The 21114-nt window shown below is 37.5% G+C and overlaps 1 protein-coding gene across 3 annotated transcripts in view; it reads left to right on the top strand.

Moving 5' to 3' along the window:
• phkb (phosphorylase kinase, beta) overlaps positions 1-20846 on the top strand; it is a 77237-nt gene extending 56391 nt beyond the window's left edge. For 2 of the 3 annotated variants that reach the window (XM_058782467.1, XM_058782469.1), the window contains 15 exons: positions 4014-4097; positions 6717-6821; positions 7058-7140; positions 7216-7306; positions 10645-10703; positions 10876-11038; positions 11137-11218; positions 11682-11739; positions 13584-13674; positions 16394-16596; positions 16764-16898; positions 18662-18791; positions 18940-19047; positions 19169-19309; positions 20065-20846. In XM_058782467.1, the coding sequence (XP_058638450.1) occupies positions 4014-4097; positions 6717-6821; positions 7058-7140; positions 7216-7306; positions 10645-10703; positions 10876-11038; positions 11137-11218; positions 11682-11739; positions 13584-13674; positions 16394-16596; positions 16764-16898; positions 18662-18791; positions 18940-19047; positions 19169-19309; positions 20065-20202 (1671 nt within the window). In that variant the 3' untranslated portion in view covers positions 20203-20846. Of the gene's footprint in view, positions 1-4013; positions 4098-6716; positions 6822-7057; positions 7141-7215; positions 7307-10644; positions 10704-10875; positions 11039-11136; positions 11219-11681; positions 11740-11939; positions 12031-13583; positions 13675-16393; positions 16597-16763; positions 16899-18661; positions 18792-18939; positions 19048-19168; positions 19310-20064 lie in introns of all 3 variants that reach the window. The other variant, XM_058782468.1, reaches the window with a different exon arrangement.
• Positions 20847-21114: the final 268 nt, after the last annotated feature.

Below are 21114 nucleotides of genomic sequence, written 5' to 3'. Positions count from 1 at the left end.
TTTTAAACTGTTGCCATAGGTTGATTTTCCCAAAAGTGGGTTAAAGGTTTGAAATATTTCATAAATTACATTTGACTGAAATACTTGTATTGAAACATTTTGCATTCTACCGAAGATAAAACTTTTATGGACTTTTACATTAACAATTTCCTCCTGGTGGAATGACCTGCCCAACTCAATCCAAGCAGCGGAGTCCTTAATATTTTCAAGAAATGTCTGAAAACACATCTCTTTCATCTTCATTTGACCCTCTAACTCTAGCACTCTCTATTCTAATGCTAATTATAATTTTATCAGCTTTTTTTAAATAAAAGGGGTCATCGGATTCCCATTTTACACAAGTTGATATGATTCTTTACGGGCTTAATGAAAAGTCTATAACATACTTTGGTTAAAATTTTTCAATGGTAGTGTAAAAAACACCTTTTTAAACCTGTCAAAATCAGCTCTGTTTTCAGCACACTGATCTAGTCCATGTTGCTTTAAATGCTAGTGAGCTCTGCTGACCCCGCCCCTCTCTTCCGTGGAGTGACGAGCAGACCATAGATGTGTAGATCCCTATTCCGACCGCTCCAGATACGTTGACGTGTCAGCCATCTCGCATTCACCATAATAATCAATGAATATTCAAAGATATACAAGCGTAACTTGCTGTTGTAGACGCACACAGTCAATGCGCTCAAAGATTCGCAGACCGTTCCAAAAATGGCAGATGGCTTATGTATTGTGGCCCATAGAAACAGCTGATAATGAGGCATCTAGGTATATATACAGTATCTCACAGAAGCGAGTACACCCCTCACATTTTTGTAAATATTTTATTATATATTTTCATGTGACAACACTGAAGAAATGACACTTTGCTACAATGTAAAGTAGTGAGTGTACAACTTGTATAACAGTGTAAATTTGCTGTCCCCTCAAAATAACTCAACACACAGCCATTAATGTCTAAACCACTGGCCACAAAAGTGAGTACACCCCTAAGTGAAAATGTCCAAATTGGGCCCAATTAGCCATTTTCTCTCCCCGGTGTCATGTGACTCGTTAGTGTTACAAGGTCTCAGGTGTGAATGGGGAGCAGGTATGTTAAATTTGGTGTTATCGCTCTCACTTTCTCATACTAGTCACTGGAAGTTCAGCATGGCATCTCATGGCAAAGAACACTCTGGGGATCTGAAAAAAAGAATTGTTGCTCTACATAAAGATGGCGTAGGCTATAAGAAGATGGCCAAGACCCTGAAACTGAGCTGCAACATGGTGGCCAAGACCATACAGCGGTTTAACAGGACAGGTTCCACTCAGAACAGGCCTCGTCATGGTCGACCAAAGAAGTTGAGTGCACGTGCTCAGCGTCATATCCAGAGGTTGTGTTTGGGAAATAGACTTATGAGTGCTGCCAGCATTGCTGCAGAGTTTGCAGGGTTGGGGGGTCAGCCTGTCAGTGCTCAGACCATACGCCGCACACTGCATCAAATTATTCTGCATGGTTGTCGTACCAGAAGGAAGCCTCTTCTAAAGATGATGCATAAGAAAGCCCGCAAACAGTTTTCTGAAGACAAGCAGACTAAGGACATGGATTACTGGAACCATGTCCTGTGGTCTGATGAGACCAAGATAAACTTATTTGGTTCAGATGATGTCAAGCGTGTGTGGCGGCAACCAGGTAAGGAGTACAAAGACAAGTGTGTCTTGACTACAGTCAAGCATGGTGGGGATAGTGTCATGGTCTGGGGCTGCATGAGTGCTGCCGGCACTGGGGAGCTATAGTTCATTGAGGGAACCATGAATGCCAACATGTAATGTGACATACTGAAGCAGAGCATGATCCCTCCCTTCGGAGACTGGGTTGCAGGGCAGCATTCCAACATGATAACGACCCCAAACACACCTCCAAGATGACCACTGCCTTGCTAAAGAAGCTGAGGGTAAAGGTGATGGACTGGCTAAGCATGAGCATCTGTGGGGCATCCTCAAACGGAAGGTGGAGGAGTGCAAGGTCTCTAACATCCACCAGCTCCGTGATGTCATCATGGAGGAGTGGAAGAGGGCTCCAGTGGCAACCTGTGAAGCTCTGGTGAACTCCATGCCCAAGAAGGTTAAGGCAGTGCTGGAAAATAATGGTGGCCACACAAAATATTGACACTTTGGGCCCAATTTGGACATTTTCACTTAGGGGTATACTCACTTTTGTGGCCAGCGGTTTAGACATTAATGGCTGTATGTTGAAAATTTAGTGTTTAATCTTGTCATTTTACATTATTGACACTCTTTTCCTATTCTGATATTGGAAAGTTGCTTTGACGCAATCTGTATTGTTAAAAGCGCTATATAAATAAAGGTGACTTGACTTGAGTTATTTTGAGGGGACAGCAAATTTACACTGTTATAGAAGCTGTACACTCACTACTTTACATTGTAGCAAAGTGTCATTTCTTCAGTGTTGTCACATGAAAAGATATAATAAAATATTGACAAAAATGTGAGGGGTGTACTCACTTCTGTGAGATACTGTAGCTATGGAGCATACTAAACTTCAGCCGCGAAACTTGCTAACTAGCACGTTATTAGGAAAGGTGATTTGCAAATATTCATAAAAACCCTTATACTCACTTCTTCTGTGGATAAAGCTGGATCACGAATAATTCGCGCGAACATAGACGCATTTAGGCAAATCGGGGATCGGTGCATTCCCTTCAAAGCGAAATTAACGTAAATCTTCTGCGTCTTCATCGGCTCAGATGTCAGGAGTAAATGATGACGGCTATATTCATTATTACATCGAACAACTAAACACTTCAATCGCTTAATCTGAAACATCTTGTCTTTCCCTGCACCGGAGTCGACACAATGGCGGACAGCTCTCAGCTCACTCAGGGCGGGTCTAAGGTAAGACGGTCTTGTCAATCAACTATTGTGGGAACGGTCTGTACAGAACTACGCCATTCTGACAGGACTCTCAGAACAGCCTGATTTGACAAAGGGGACTTTAAAATAGAGATTTTTATCATTATAGGATGGATGTGTACACACACTTCCAACACACATTTATGTTCAAACAACTTGAAAAGTGAATTTTGCATCCGATGACCCCTTTAAAAAACTTGACCCTCTAACATTTGCACTCTCTATTCTATTTTTATTCTAACTACTTGTTTTATTTATAAAGAAAAAAGAGCCTCTAACACTAGCATTCTCTATTCTTTCTACTTATTTACTTTTTATTTATTATAAATAATGACCTTCTAACACTAGCATTATCTTTTCTTTTTCTGTTCTGTTGACTTGTTTTATTTTTATTTAAAAATGACCCTCTAACACTAGCATTCCCTATTCTTTTTCTATTGTAGCTACTTGTTTTCTTTTTATTTATTATAAAAACAAAATAAGCAAACAAAAAAAAAATATGGTCATCCTATCCAAGGGACGAGAGACTCTAATAAGTGTACTGCAAGTTGTGGTAGATGAAAATATCAGCTGAATGAAAAATTATTAATTAGTGAGGAGGTGTTGTAACATTTTTGTGTTCAAATAATGGCTTAATTGCTCAGATCTCTTTGTCTTAATTAATGGCACTAAGACCTTGTGAAAAATAGCACATCGGTATTGGACCAACTTAAAACTGGAAGGTAAACTGACTTGTCTGCCTCATGCTGATACTTCTGTGGCACACACTGTGTTATGCCAGGTATGAGGGGATATTAATATTTGCAGTAACAGGTGATCCCCATGTGGTACAGTTTTATCTGGTGGTATCTCACTCAACATTGCCATGCCATAAAAAGCACTCCACCCAACAAAATCAACAAAAGCCTGCACTCATCCTGTCATGACTGTTTTGTTGACCTTTTCTCCAGGGAAATAAGCAGGCTTTCACAATCAACTACTGAACAAAACATACACGGTATTAATTAAGTCATATGGTTCCTGTACTATAATGGCTCAGATAGTGCCTTTGCACACATAACGGACAGGCATTCTAGTTGTTAATGAGTGTGGCTTTATTTTTCCAGGCATACCGCTTTCTTGCCATCAATAAGAAGCTCGGTTTGAGTGGGAGACCAGAGAGGCCTGTTGGCTGCATTGGCACTTGCAAGGTAAACAATGTTCTGTGTGCTCTCCTGACAAACATTTTCTCATTTACCTCATTACAGTTCTTTGTGCTTGAACCTCATAATAAAAAGATGCTCAGAGTAACGCTATGGTTATGATAATAAATATTAGTCCAACTCTAAGAAAAAAAGTTACATTGTGTGCACATTTATTTGCACTATATTCTAAACTATACATTGTCTATGTGTGAGGAACAGACTGAAATTTAAGTTGGTATTGGTATTGACTGATGCCTTATGAAAATTAACCATGGTTTTACTATATATAAATCCAAAAAACTATAGTTACTATAGATTACAACCCGAATTCTGGAAATGTTGGGACGTTTTTTATATTTGAATAATATGAAAACTAAAAGACTTTCAAATCACATGAGCCAATATTTTATTCACAGTAGAACATAGATAACATAAAAAATGTTTAAACTGAGAAATTTTATGTACAAAATGAGCTCATTTCAAATTTGATGCCTGCTACAGGTCTCAAAATAGTTGGGACGGGGGCATGTTTACCATGGTGTAGCATCTCTTCTTTTCAAAACAGTTTGAAGACGTCTGGTCATCAAGGTTATGAGTTTCTGCAGTTTTGATGTTGGAATTTGGTCCCATTCTTGCCTGATATAGGTTTCCAGATGTTGAAGAGTTTGTGGTTGTCTTTGACGTATTTTTCGTTTAATGGTGCGCCAAATGTTCTCTATAGGTGAAAGATCTGGACTGCAGGCAGGCCAATTCAGCACCCGGACTCTTCTACTACGAAGCCATGCTGTTGTAATAGCTGCAGTATGTGGTTTTGCATTGTCCTGCTGAAATACACGTCATCTGGAGGGGAGCATATGTTGCTCTATAACCTTTATATACCTTTCAGCATTCATAGTGCCTTCCAAAACATGCAAGCTGCCCATACCGTATGCACTTATGCACCCCCATACCATCAGAGATGCTGGCTTTTGAACTGAACGCTGATAACACGCTGGAAGTTCTCCCTCTTCTGTAGCCCGTAGGACACGGCGTCCGTGATTTCCAACAAGAATGTCAAATTTGGACTCGTCTGACCATAGAACACTTTTCCACTTTGAAACAGTCCATTTTAAATGAGCTTTGGCCCACAGGACACAATGGCGCTTCTGGACCATGTTCACACATGGCTTCCTTTTTGCATGATAGAGCTTTAGTTGGCATCTGCAGACGGCACAGCGGATTGTGTTTACTGACAGTGATTTCTGGAAGTATTCCTGGGCCCATTTAGTAATGTCAATGACAGAATCATGCCGATGAGTGATGCAGTGTCGTCTGAGGGCCCGAAGTATTCCACAATCTTTTTACGCACTCTTTCACAGATTGGAGAGCCTCTGCCCATCTTTACTTCTGAGAGACTCTGCCTCTCTAAGATATCCCTTTTATGTTACAGACCTGATGTCAATTAACTTAATTAGCTGCTAGATGTTCTCCCAACTGAATCTTTTCAAAATGTCTTGCTTTTTCATCCCTTTGTTGCCCCGTACACCCGTAGCAGGCATCACATTTGAAATGAGCTGATTTAGTGGATGAAAGTGTAAAATTTCTATCTATGTTCTATTTTGAATAAAATATTGGCTCATGTGATTTGAAAGTCTTTTAGTTTTCATTTTATTCAAATTTAAAAAACGTCCCAACATTTCCGGAATTTGGGTTGTACTATAGTTATACCATATATTATAACCACAGATTAGCCATGATTTTGCTACACTAACCATAGCTTAACCATGGTATTTATGGTAAAACTGTGGTTATATAAATGGTAATCAAGACGCCAAAAAAAAAAACAAAAAAAAAAAAAACATGGTTGCTACACTGTTACTACAATAAATCCATGGTTAATTTTCATAAGGGATGGTTTGCTTTTCAAACAGTATTTTGACTTATTTGTTAACAAATAATATAGTTGCAGCAGTTCTTGAGTTAACATCTTGCTTGAGAAGTCTGTATCTGCATCTCACCATATGGCTTTCGAAGACTTGGAAAATAGCACTCAACTAATGAAGTACTTTTGTGTGTTTTTTGTTGTTGTTGTCGTTTTGTCACTTTTGTAGCTTTACAGCCATGGCCATAATGACTTGTCAAAGATTCTTTAAAATATTGGATTAAAAATAGATAATACTTTAAAAAAAAAAAATTCATTCCACAATAGAAAGTCAAATGGATTTGGCATGAGGGTAAACGATGACAGACTTTTCTTTTTGGGTGAACCACCCCTTTAACTAAACACAAAAATGAACTATAGATGATTGATTATAAGTCTGTTGTTCTGTTCCAAAACCCGCTGAGCCTCACTGCCTGCATTGTTTTTAAGCATGATGACATTTGGGAAAGATAAAAATATGAATTCTAGAGTAATTATCCTCTGTATTTGATAGATAATTGATTATATTAAGTACTGTATGACAGTGGTGGGCAGTATGCAGCTTCTCACAGAAATACATAGACATTTAGAGGGATGTTCATATGTCTGTCAGTGCAGAAAGAATGTTATGTTTCATATGCTGTCTGAGGTAAAGTATATGTCTAGATCTACCAGTCATCCATATAGTTGCAGCTTACACAATGGATCATTTCTCTCCCCCTCAGATTTATCGAATTCTTGGAAAGACTGTGGTCTGCTATCCAATTGTCTTCGATCTTAGCGACTTCTACTTGTCCCAGGATGTCATGCTTTTGATAGATGATATTAAGGTGAGTTGGGTGGTATCACACCTCACTGGTTCCTCAGACGATGTAAGAAGAGGGCTCACTTTATGTTCCATACTTTGTCTATCTTTCTATATAAAGAAAAAATCAAATTTAGGGCAGAAAATGGGCAATGGACAGAAACGTTCCCCATAAATCATCAGTGTCAGCCCTCAGAGTTACAAAGTGTTTCTTCTGCTGTCTGCACTATTAACGCGTTTGTGTTTACATGTGTTTTGCAGAATGCCTTGCAGTTTATTAAGCAGTACTGGAAGATGCCAGGCCGACCTCTCTTCCTTGCCCTTATCAGAGAGGACAACATTAAGTAAGAGTCTCTCTCATCAGCCAGATCCTGGTTTTATTTATGAGAGGTTCAATAATGTCGGCTCTTGCTTGCTAGGGGAAGCCGCTTCAACCCCATCCTGGACATGCTGGCGTCTTTTAAGAAGGGAAACATTGGAGGAGTCAAAGTTCATGTGGACAGACTTCAGGTGTGCTGCTCTTTGCAAGAAATTATTTTATTGTATATGAAAGTCTTTCAAAACCACCTTTTCCCCACATTTTCCTACATGAGAAAGTATTATTATAAAAACATATTTATAGTTCTCTGAATAGTTTCATATTTTTAAATAAAATTAGACAAGGTAAATCTGAGAAATCACAAAGCATGCTTTTGAAATTATTATTTAAATAATTAATTTGAAAAAGTAATCACATATTTTCATATTGCCCCTTTAGCCTTGAAACAAAGTCAATTAAAATCTTAGTTGGAAATTAAAATTAGATGACTGAACACAAGCAGAATTTACTACAACTATTCCTGTTGAGTTGAGTTTTGAAAGGAATCTTTTAGAAATTTTTTAATTTTAAAATGTAATTTATTCCTGTTTTGGCAAAGCTGATTTTTTTTTTAGCAGACATTACTCCAGTCTTCAGTGTCACATGATCCTTCAGAAATCATTCTGATATGCTGTTTTGGCGTTCAATAAACATATATATATATATATATATTATTATTATTATTATTATATCAATGTTGAAAACAGCTGTGCTGTTATATACACTAAACAAAATTATAAACGCAACACTTTTGTTTTCGCCCCCAGTTTTCATGAGCTGAACTCAAAGCTCTATGTACACAAAATGCCTATTTCTCTCAAATATTGTTCACAAATCTGTCTAAATCTGTGTTGGTGAGCACTTCTCCTTTGCCGAGATAATCCATCCACCTCACAGGTGTGGCATATCAAGATGCTGATTAGACAGCATGATTATTGTACAGGTGTGCCTTAGGCTGGCCACAATAAAAGGCCACTCTAAAATGTGCAGTTTTATCACACAGCACAATGCCACAGATGTCGCAAGTTTTGATGGAGTCTGCAATTGGCATGCTGACTGCAGGAATGTCCACCAGAGCTGTTGCCCGTGAATTGAATGTTCATTTCGCTACCATAAGCCGTCTCCAAAGGCGTTTCAGAGAATTTGGCAGTACATCCAACTAGCCTCACAACCGCAGACCACGTGTAACCACACCAGCCCAGGACCTCCACATCCAGCATCTTCACCTCCAAGATCGTCTGAGATCAGCCACCCAGAGAGCTGCTGCAACAATCGGTTTGCATAACCAAAGAATTTCTGTACAAACTGTCAGAAACTGTCTCAGGGAAGCTCATCTGCATGCTCATCGTCCTCATCCGGGTCTCGACCTGACTGCAGTTCGTCATCGTAACCGACTTGAGTGGGCAAATGCTCACATTCAATGGCGTCTGGCACTTTGGAGAGGTGTTCTCTTCACAGATGAATCCCGGTTTTCACTGTACAGGGCAGATGGCAGACAGCGTGTATGGCGTCGTGTGGGTGAGCGGTTTGCTGATGTCAACGTTGTGGATCGAGTGGCCCATGGTGGCGGTGGGGTTATGGTATGGGCAGGCGTATGTTATGGACAACGAACACTTTTATTTATTTATTAACACTTGCATTTTATTGATGGCATTTTGAATACACAGAGATACCATGACAAGATCCTGAGGCCCATTGTTGTGCCATTCATCCACGACCATCACCTCATGTTGCAGCATGATAATGCACGGCCCCATGTTGCAAGGAGCTGTACACAATTCCTGGAAGCTGAAAACATCCCAGTTCTTGCATGGCCAGCATACTCACCGGACTTGTCACCCATTAAGCATGTTTGGGATGCTCTGGATTGGCGTATATGACAGCGTGTTCCAGTTCCTGCCAATATCCAGCAACTTCGCACAGCCATTGAAGAGGAGTGGACCAACATTCCACAGGCCACAATCAACAACCTGATCAACTCTATGCGAAGGAGATGTGCTGCACTGCGTGAGGCAAATGGTGGTCACACCAGATACTGACTGGTTTTCTGACACCCCCACCCAATACAGTAAAACTGCACATTTTAGAGTGGCCTTTTATTGTGGCCAGCCTAAGGCGCACCCATGCAATAATCATGCTGTCTAATCAGCATCTTGATATGCCACACCTGTGAGGTGGATGGAGTATCTCGGCAAAGGAGAAGTGCTCACTAACACAGATTTAGACAGATTTGTGAACAATATTTGAGAGAAATAGGCTTTTTGTGTACATAGAAAAAGTCTTAGATCTTTGAGTTCAGCTCATGAAAAATGGGGGCAAAAACAAAAGTGTTGCGTTTATAATTTTGTTCAGTGTATTTTTGAAAGAGTTACAAAGTCATTTCTAAGGTTCATGGACTCCATTGAACACAATGTGAGCCATTAGACCCCGAGGTTGTGGTAAATGTTCACAGAGCTGGTCAACCTGTCAAAATTTCTCTGAGGGCAATAGCACCTCATACAGAAGTTTCAAAAGATATCAGAAAACAGTTAAAGCATTGCAGACTGTGCCTGTACAAAAAAAATATAGTGGTGGCAGTGTAATTATAGAGACATTATACAACCTTGGGTTATTATTGTAAAAAAAAAAAACACATATAAATATAAATATATAATATATATATATATATATTTTTTTTTTGTGTGTGTGTGTTGTGATGTACACCTGAGTGAAATGGATTATCAAAAAGAAATTGGTGAAAGGTGAGGTCTTGGTTCTATCTGTTTGTTGCTGATTGGATGGGGGCTGTTGTGAATGTGAGCTTGCATTCAGACCAGATTTCCGATTATATTATTGGAGAATTCTGGCATACATCACCAGAGAGAAGTGTTTCAACCGGGACATTGATTGCGATGTAAATTACAAGGTCAAAATTTTTCTCTATTTCACAGTAATTTCAATAACATTTGATTAGAGTGTTATTGATGACATTTAGAAAACAGGGTGACTTTACATTTCATGCTGACTTTAAGTGTAATTTGATGATGCAGCAGAACAATGATTAAGATCATATCTGAATGGCTGGAAAGAAATAAAATAAAGGTTTTGTAGAGTCCTACTCAAAGTCCAGACTTCTAGACTTTGATAGAGACAAGACCTTGACAGAGATTCTGCCAAAAGACCTTGACGGAGATAAGCATGGCTTATATCAAATAACTTTTTAACAGGATAAATATGAGTCTGTATTATCTATTTTTTTTAATCATTATGATACATATGCACTATATGTCTCTACTAGGTTCCCTTTGTGAAATATTTCATTTTATATAGCCATAGAGAGCATAACAGAGAATATCACAACAGTGGCAAATACTCTTTTATGGTACTGTAGTTGCTTAGCGTGTTGATTAACAGTCATTTAGGACATATTACATGTATCATTGCATGTCTTGTCTGAATGCCTGTGTATTCCCTTCGGTCCAATGTAACATTCTTTGTGGAAACTCTATAGACCCTGATATCAGGCGCTGTGGTGGAACAATTGGATTTCCTTCGTGTCAATGAAGCTGAGTAAGAATTAAACTCCATTTACACCATTTATTTTCCTCTCCACCTTTATGTTCAATATGGTTCACTTATTGAGGCAATAGAAAGAAATTACCCTTATGGTTTCTAATGCATGCCTCAGATTTATCTTCCATTTCCTATTGCCTCAGTACCTTCCTTTATGTGCTTTCTGTAGAATCCCAGAGTTTAAGAGCTTTGAGGAGCTGGAATTGCCCAAGCACTCAAAAGTGAAGCGTCAAACCAGCACACCGAACGCCTCTGACCTGGAGCAGCAGCCCGAGATCAACATTGAGGAATGGCTCCATAAATCCACATTTGAGATTCTACAGAAATTCAATGTGAGCCTCACTAATCCTGCCCATTATGTAATTATGATTAATTATAATTATGATATTTTCATATAGATGCTCTTATATAACTCGTATTCTGTTATCAGGACTGTGACTGTCTGGCCAGTCAAGCCCAGCTGGCCAGTATTCTCCTCAAAAAAGAAGGCCCTGACTTCTTCAGTAGAAACGGTATGTGATTTCTCTTGGTTTCCATGGTAGTTTTTACTAGCATTTTAATGACTAAATGTGTAAGGCTGAAGTATTTCAGCAATATTAAAATGATAAGCTTTTTAAGGAGCCACAGGACACGTCTTACCGCATGGCTGCTTTTAAAGCTCATCTGAATGAAATGTCCACAGCTGTAATCCATTTAGTGCCTTCATGGCTAAGCAAGTGGGTTGGCAATGCTAGCTCACACCCTTGTAACGCTCTTAATTCCCGTAGTTACAGTTTATCTCATAGCTCAAGAAGGTTCACACTCTTAAACAGACCTATTGAACAAGCGTGGAGCGATTAAATATATGCTTATGTGTGATTTTATGTCGCAATCTACAGCTTCCACATGTCTTTGGGCCTAAATGCTCCAGGGCTGTTGTTCCGAAAATGTGTTTTTATGGTTAACGTGCCATTCTTAACCCTCCTTTATGTTCAGAAAATCTTAAAGATGACTTGGAGAGAATCTACAGAAGAGCTGGCAGCAGGAAGCTTTGGTAAGAGTTTCTTCTTTTCAACACACCCTTCAGAAGCATTTAGAGTTGCACTTATTTCCTCATTTGTGGGGTAAAAATAAGATACTCTTGATATGTTTATGGCTATTTTTGTTTATACTTCTTTGTATATGTCTAATGTTATATACAACTGAACAAACTATACGCATAAATATATTTTTAAACTCGCAAACCTCATGTAGGCTGGCGGTGCGTAGTGCTGCGGCCGTTATCCAGAAGTTTGCCGGTTCTATAGCTCCCCATATAACCACTATGTTGGTCCATGGCAAGCAGGTAATTGGCCATTGGGGCACACAACCTCTGCATGTGTTGTGTAACTGTTGACTCTGTGCCGACGGATGTGTCAACTCGTGAGCACGCAGCCCTCATCCTTTGTTGTTTTTCTTTACATCCGCTTACTCAAGCTGTTGTGATCATGCACAGAGAAACCATGCAGCTCATTATTTGTTTGTCTTTTCCTTTTATAATTGTTATTTTGCACATATGGTAATTTTTTTTTTTTTGGAGGCAAGCTATTTTGTATCCTTCATAACACAAATTGATGTCTCATAGCTGGGGTTATCACTGTAACAGTGTCTCATTTGCAGTTTGTTTGTCAGCTAAAGCCCATTATGTCTGACAGTATAACCTGTCCATAACACCTATTGATCTTAATTCCTCAAAGGAATCCATCATCCAAACATGAAATTGATGAACATTCAAATTTGTAGCTCAAATTACTCTAAAGTCATGGATTCAATTTGTAGGGAGTGAACCTACTCATAAAACGTGTACCCTGAATACACTTTAAGATGACTTTGGATGGATGAAAGCGCTTGCCAGATAAATGAATAAATGAATGGTCATGTAAATTACAAAAGTGTAGCAAGTATAACATTGTATTATAAAGTGTAGTCCAGGAGCAGCGACAGCAGGGTCTGAATGTCCAGTGCTACTTTGTCACTTTGAGATGCTGAGCTCTCCTGATCGTTTTCATCCCAGAGGGCCCAGCTTGAAATATTAATGAGGATTTAAATGCTACAGGGGGTCAAAATCTTGGAATATATAGCATCATCTCTTTATTCAAATGAGCATCATGCTGCATTACAATTAGATTTTAAAAAATCGAAAGTTCAAAGAAGTTTGGCGTGGTTCACAAAGTTCTTGTAACAAGCCTTTTTGGTGATACAGTATATGTGAAATGAATTACTTTTGACCTCCAGCTACATGATTTGTCATTGCTTATGAGGCAGCAAGCCTTACAGTTGAGTTCAAAACTTTGGGGTCGTTAAGATGATTTAATGTTCTTGAACTCTTTTACTCTCTCCAAGTCTGCATTTATTTGATCAAGAAATACAAGTAATTGTTATTTTTATTTATTTTAAAATGTAATGTAATTTATTCCTGTGATCACAAAGCTGAATTTTTGCAGGCATTACTGAAGTCTTCAGTGTCACATGATCCTTCAGGAATCATTCTAATATGCTGATTTGGTGCTCAAGAAACATTTCTTACGTTGCAAATTGTTGCTGCTTAATATTTTTGTGAAAACTATGATACATTTTTCAGCATTCTTTGTTGAATAGAAAGTTCGAAAGGACTTGAAATGGAAATCTTTTGTAACGTTATAAATGTCTTTGCTGTCACGTTTGATCAATTGAATGTGTCCTTGCAGAATAAAAGTATCAGTTTAATTAAAATAATCTTACTGACCCCAAACTTTTGGACAGTAGTGTGTATTTTAGGAATAAACTATATTTTGTAATAGGTTATAGTGCTGCCCCTTTTATGTTTGGCTCCATTGAATGAGTCAGATCATCTCTGTTGTACTGTGTTGTGTTCACCAGGTCCATTGTGCGCCTTGCTGCCAGTCTCTTAACTAAACTAGTGGACAGCCTTGCACCGAGCATTACTAGCGTTTTAGTGCATGGCAAGCAGGTAAGTGGAAAACAGGAACAGGGGCCTAAATAATTATGAACATAATACATAATACTCAAAAATATACATTTCAATCTGGGATTTCCCACAAACTTTTTAATGTTCACTGACTATAAATAGGTTATAATTAGCCTTAAATTCACATCAAATGTATGTTTCAGTCATGATGGACTCCTCTTCCTATTATGCAACATGATAGTATCTAATTGCATTAGTCACCACTACCAAAGCTAACCTGCTGCCCTTTCATTTGAAGCTTAACCACTCGTTCTGCAGCGAAATCACTTTTACCCAGAACTCCTGCAACCATCCCATTGTTCGTGCATTATATTTAACGCCATTGTACATTTACCTTTTATTTGCTTTGTGTTGAGACAAACATTACGTGTGGTGTGGAGTGTTTGTTTAATGAACTGCCGTAGTGTCCCAACATAGGCCTCTTTAGCCCCTGGTGGCTGTGAAATGATTCATCAGAGTAGCGCACTAGCAGTGAATCTGCATGTAAATTGCATCCTAGGGGCCTAATGTTGTGGGTAAGATAAATGAGTACATTTTGCTTTGAAAATGGGTCATTCCTTGCATACAAGAACAGTCTGAGCTGACCTGCATATAGAATTATAGAGTCTTAGCCTTATTTAATTTAAAGAAGCTGAGCGTGTATTTGGGTAAATTGCCATAGCAGAGCAATATTGATGTCTGCTGGGATCTGTAAGGAGATACAACAGCAGATCATGCAAAGCAAACCACCACATACTTAATCCACACTTAAAAATATATGCGTTTCATTACATGAATAAGATATAACCATAGTCCAAGTGGTATCTGCTAACAAATCATACTAGATGTTTTACAAGATATAACGTCGCTTTTCTGGGCTGTCCGCATTTTTTTCAGGTAACACCTGGTCTCGTGGTGACTTTTTTTCCACTAACATTTGACAATCACAGTCAAGTACCCAAATAGCTTCTAAAATAATTGATCTTTTAAAGGCCAGCAAACCTTGATTTCTGCTATCTCGGTAACGCTTTACAATAAGGTTCATTACTTAACATTAGTTAACTACATTAGTTAACATGAACTAAGAATGAACAATACTTCTACAGCATTTATTAATCTTAGTTCATGTTAATTTCAGCATTTACTAATGCATTATTAAAATCACAAGTTGTGTTTGTTAACATTAGTTAATGCACTGTGAACTAACATGAATAAACAATGAACAACTGTATTTTTATTAACTAACATTAACAAAGTTTGTAATCGAATAAAATTTTTAGCAAGACAGGCTTTTTTAGATACTGAAACTTTAAAAATGTTGGCTGGTGCATTAGTGCAGTCCCACTTTGATTATGTTTCAGTTTTTTGGTATAGCGGCATTTCAAAGAAATTATAAAATAAATTGCAGACTGCTCAAAATAAGTTGTGTAGGGTTATTTTGAAAGTACATCCACTGATGCATTTGCGAGATGAACATTATAGGAAAATTAGTTTTTTAAAGGTCGAAAAAGAGTAACTTTTTTAAAACTAGTGATGGTGTTTAAGATATTAAAGAAAATGGTTCCAAAGTATCTGTTAGATTATTATGTATTTGTAAGAGAGGTTTACTGTCATTCTACAAGGGCGAGTAGTAATGATATTTATCCTTGTAGGTTTAGGAGTGAAATGGGAAGAAAGTCTTTTTTATATACTAGCTCGGTTGCGTGGAATAAATTACCTGGGTGTATCCAAGAGATACAAGTTGATAGTAGTTTTAGAAGGGAAGTTAAAAAATGGTTATTTTATCATTGATGTTTTGGAGTTTATATGGTGAGTTTCTGAACTTGATGTGGATTGCATTCCATTTATGATTTGTTCATCCATTTTTTAACATAGAGGACCACAATGGAAATAAGCCGAAGGCTTTTTTGTGTGTTTTATCCTCGACAGTTTTGAAATGTGTATGAACTAGTCTTTTTGGACTTTTTTGTATTATGTTTTACATTTTGTCAAATAATAAAACAAACAAACAAACAAAAGATTAATAAATACTGTAATAAATGTGTTGATCATAGTTCGTTCATGTTAGTTAACACATTAACTAATGTTAACAAATGACACCTTATTGTAAAGTGTTACCGCTATCTCTCTTATATACTGTAAATGCCACTTGATGTCTAATTCAGTGGTATTAGTTGATTAATTTTTTTGCATTTTTGCAGATAATATAAGCAAATTTGATTGAAAACAGCAACAACAAAACCAACACAATTGTAATAAACCAAAGTTGTGTATAAAGCAGCATTTACTTTCATTCACATTATGGGAGTTTTTCTTGAAATTAATAGTTGTACTGGAGTTTTGTGATTTTTGAAATTTATACAACACACTCTCATGGCAATTCTAACGGTTTTATGTTTTTGGTGGCTATTTTGTATGATCCCATTCGTACGCTTTCATACAACTTGCCTTCACCCCTCTTGTGGTTTGATTTAGCGGTGAACCTTCATGTTACATTCTCTCTAAAAATAGCACATTTCCCAAATCGCATTGAACAAATTCATACAAAATCACCCCCTTATAAAACAGTTCGATTTTCCCATGAGATCAGGTTGGATTCATTGATTTTAAAATTTTAAAATGAGTACATTAAAACCCATTCAGAGAAAAAGAAACAAGCAAAAATACATCTCTGAGAAATCATTCATCATGATGCAGACTGACGACAGTTCTGTTTTGCCAGGTGACTCTCGGCCTGTTTGGGCATGAGGAGATTGTGATCTCAAACCCCCTGTCTCCAGGGGTCATTAAAGACATCATATACAGCAAGTGTAGCCCCCACGGTGAGCGAGAGGCCGTGCTGCAGCAGGAGCTCGTCATCCACATTGGCTGGATCATCTCCAACAACCCAGAGCTGTTCAGTGGCATGCTGAAGATCCGTGTGGGGTACGCTTTTACCCCTCCTCTGAGATAAAGAGTTTCACAGCATAAACCTAAATAAGCATGCTCATGTCATTAAATAATTATATCTATTCTGCACAGATCATTTCTATCAATTATTTACATGGGTTACCTTAAACAATCTTTATTTGTCGTGCCTATTTTTCAATCAGATGGATTGTTCAAGCCATGAAACATGAGTTGAAGATTCGTGCTGGGGACATGCCTCCTCAGGACATCTACCAGATGTCCCCTAGTGATGTCAAACAGCTCCTGCTGGATGTCCTCCAACCTCAACAGACTGGCAGGTGCAGGATGCCCACCATCTGTGTGTTAGTGTAGATACCTGCCAAGACTGAATTATCTGCTGTGTCCAATTGCAACAGTAGCATACAATTTATCATCATTTGATTATTCCTAGTTGTCAATTGGGCAGCTGAGGTTAATTATCAAGTAAAAGAATACAGTCTTCTGATAATGCAGTTGTAACACATTCTCACTGTCAGGCTACAGTTGGAAAAATTTGTCAGTCAGTAAGATAAAAAAAAAATTTCTTTCTCTCTCTCTCTCTCTCTATACAGTTGTGCTCATAAGTTTACATACCCCTTGCAGAATGTGCAAAATGTTAATAATTGAAACAAAATAAGAGGGATCATGAAAATTGCATGTTATTTTTTTATTTAGAACTGTCCTGAATAAGCTATTTCACATAACAGATGTTTACATATACTCCACAAGACAAAATGATAACTGAATTTATAAAAATTACCCCATTCAAAAGTTTACACACCCTTGAATCTTAATACTGTGTGTCATTTCCTGGATGATCCACGATTGTTTTTATATTTTGTGATAGTTTTTCATGAGTCCCTTGTTTGTCCTGAGCAGTTCAACTGCCTTCTGTTCTTCAGAAAAATCCTCCAGTTCCTGGCTGCACATTCTTTGGTTTTCCAACATCTTCTGCATATTTGAACCCTTTCCAACATTGACTGTATGATTTTGAAATCCATTTTTTAACACCGAGGACAATTGAGGGACTCATGCATAACTATTACAAAAGGTGAAAACATGTACTGATGCTCAAGAAGGCCACACAATGCATTAAGGGACAGGGGGTGTAAACCTTTTAAATTGAATGATCTGTGTAAATTGTTATAACACATCTGACACATATGATCAGAATACAAACAAACTGTATTATGTATAGATATGTTTTATCCAGTGTTATGTGTTCCCTCAGCCTTATGTTCAAGTCAAGTCAAGTCACCTTTATTTATATAGCGCTTTTAACAATACAGATTGTGTCAAAGCACTTAACAGTATCAAATTGGAGGATAGAGTGTCAGTAATGTACAAGATTAAACACTCAATTTTCAGTTAAAGGCATTTCATTATTGAATTCAGAGATGTCATTGTCTAGCTCAGTTTAGTTTAAATAGTATATGTGCAATCAAATCGGCGATAATCCCTAGAAATTAAGTGTCCCCAACTGAGCAAGCCAGAGGCGACAGTGGCAAGGAACCAAAACTCCCTCTGTGACAGAATGGAGAAAAAAAAACCTTGAGAGAAACCAGGCTCAGTCGGGGGGCCAGTTCTCCTCTGGCCAGACGAAACCCGCAGTTCAATTCCAACCGCAGCCATGTCAGATTGTGTTATCTGATTCCTGTGGTCTTGTCCCGATGGAGCATTTTAATTTATAATTTAATGTATTTGTTATATTTGTGTTTCATTCATTATTTGAAGTTTTTCATTTATATGATTTATTCATTTGCTATAATTGTAATGTATAGTTTAATGCATTTAATGTTCCCTCAACCCTAACTCTGCTAGAAGTGTTGACTATCAATCCACAAAAGCAATGCTGTCAGGTCACATATTTAGTATTTATACATTATTAGACAAATTAAACACTATTTTATATTTAATATAATTAAAAATGACTTGAAAACCACAAAAATATGATGACTTCACGTTGAATGTCATTTTCCCCCAAAAGAATCCTGCTCCAGAGCTAGCGTTTCTCCATTGCAACAGTTTTGAGAATTAATTTTAATCTTCCATGCTTCCATAGATCATGGCTCAATAGACGTCAGATCGATGGCTCCCTCAACCGCACCCCTCTCGGCTTCTATGACCGCATTTGGCAAATCCTGGAGAGAACACATAATGGCATCATGGTTGGAGGAAAACATCTCCCTCAGGTAAATCATTTTTTTTTATATTGGAAATCTTAAGCATGGTATTGCTGAGGACCATAACTGCATCATTAAAGGATCATTTTAAATGTATTCAGAATATATGCATTTTGAGATGACCACCTCAATCTTTATTTATTTTATTTTTTTGCAGCAACCTACTCTGTCTGATATGACCATGTATGAAATGAATTTTTCTCTGTTGGTGGAAGACACATTGAAGAACATTGTTTTGCCTGAGTACAGGCAGATCATTGTGGAGGTGAGGAACAATTTGTCCCTGCCCCGCAGCCTTAACATATTTTACAACACTTGAATTTGTAATCTGACATATTCGTCTGCTGTATGACCCTGTGTTTGTGTCTGTGATGACCTGAACGCAGCTGTTGATGGTGGTGTCAATTGTGCTGGAAAGAAACCCAGAGTTGGAGTTTCAGGAGGCTGTGGATTTGGACCAGTTTGTTAAGGATGCCTTTGCTGACTTTCAGAAAGACCGCAGCAGACTGGAAGGATCTGAGAAACAGGTGAGGGCAGATTCAGTTAATGTTATCAAATGTTTGGATCAATCTACACTACTATTCAATGGTTTGAGGTAAATACAATTTATAAATGTTTTTGAAAACACTTATAGCTGCATTTATTTGATCAAAATACTGTTGAAACAGTAATATTGTGAAATAATTTATTCTTGTGATGGCAAAACTGAATTTTCAGCAGCCATTACTCCAGTCTTCAGCATCACATTATCATTCAGAAATAATTTCTAATATGCAGATGTGAAAACAGCTGTGCTGCTCAATATTTTTGAGAAAACTGAATTTTTTTTTTTCATTATTATTTTTAATTTTTATTTTTGATTAATAGAAAGTTCAAAAGAACAGCATTTATTTGATATCTTTTGTAACGTTATAAATGCCTTTACTGTTTTTGATTTCAATTTAATGCATCCTTGCAGAGTAGAAATATTAATTTCTTTTTGAACAGAAGTTTTTTTTTATTAACGCAAACAATATAAATTAAATACACTTTTTTATAATGTTTGTTCACTGCTTTTCACCTTCCACAATTATGTAATGTCTTTGAATTATCTTCATTTGTTGGCTTTTCACAGTAAATATTCATACCCACAATTCATTAATCAGCATATCATGTAATTAAAAGAGCGAGAGTTCTAATATTTGATCTATTTTAAAGCACAGCAGCCAGTATGAATTTGAATACCATGTCTGCTTGCATTAGCATTTTGTGGTGATGTTACTAAGGTAAATATAATCCACAGGATAACATGGAGGCCTTCTACAACACACCAGCCCTGGGGAAACAAAGCACGTCCAGTTACCTCACCAAGGCAGTAATGATCCAGCTGCTGCAGGGAGAGGTGAAGCCCAGTAAAGATGACCCGTGTTCTGTCAGCTAACGCACCACACACTCCTGTCAGAATTACTTAGACTGCCATACAAGCCCAGTCATGCTAACATAGGATTGTTTTTATCTGGAATATATTATATAGCATATAAAAATAAAAAATAAAAATCTTTCAGGACCTTGACGAAAGGTTTGCATCTATTTTAAAAACCCAGTTTACCTACCACAGCTTGACCATTAATTTTGGTTATGTGTAGAGAACCACATGTCTCATTTTAAATTATTAATTTAAGGTCAAAATCCCCTAACATCATCCAGTAATATACTGAACTAACTGCATGTCATTATTTCAGGATGTGGTCAAATAGAGTGTTGTAGATGTTGTTGGTTATGAACTTGAATGTGAAGCTAGAAGCTGTTTTGCATGTGTTTTTATTTTGCAAGCATTGATTGTTATGTAGTATGCAAATTGATCTTTACTTAATGTAGTTTGTTTTTCATTTTGAACCTTTTGTCAGTTTACTTCAGAGCTTTTGACTACTAGTTAATGTATCATGTGTCACTTGTCTTTATGTACGTTTGAATGGTATGAAAAATGTTTTCACGTTTTCAGCATGTTCTTAAACAGTATTTTCAGTCCATTATTACTGAAGAAAAATATATATTGAAAAATAAACTGTCCATGTTTTAACTTAATTGCAATTTTCTGTCCTTTTCTCTCTGTCAACTGCATTGAAAACCTCAAACTTTTGACAGAGACATAAAAGATGTTTGTGTCGCATATATAGTTATTAGGGTACATCCCAGAGAAAAAGCTCAGCAGGAATCTTGTTTATCCGAGTGAGTGGGTGTTTGGACCAAGATCCTTATTTATCATGCCGTCCACTGCCATCAGCCTCCGCTTAGTGTATGTCAGAGCAATCAGAGGTCTCAGCACTTCTCCTGAGCAATGAGTCCCAAACTC

The sequence above is a fragment of the Onychostoma macrolepis genome, chromosome 07 (assembly GCF_012432095.1).
Source record: "Onychostoma macrolepis isolate SWU-2019 chromosome 07, ASM1243209v1, whole genome shotgun sequence".
Lineage (NCBI taxonomy): Eukaryota > Metazoa > Chordata > Actinopteri > Cypriniformes > Cyprinidae > Onychostoma > Onychostoma macrolepis.
This window is presented reverse-complemented; position numbering and strand designations above follow the sequence as displayed.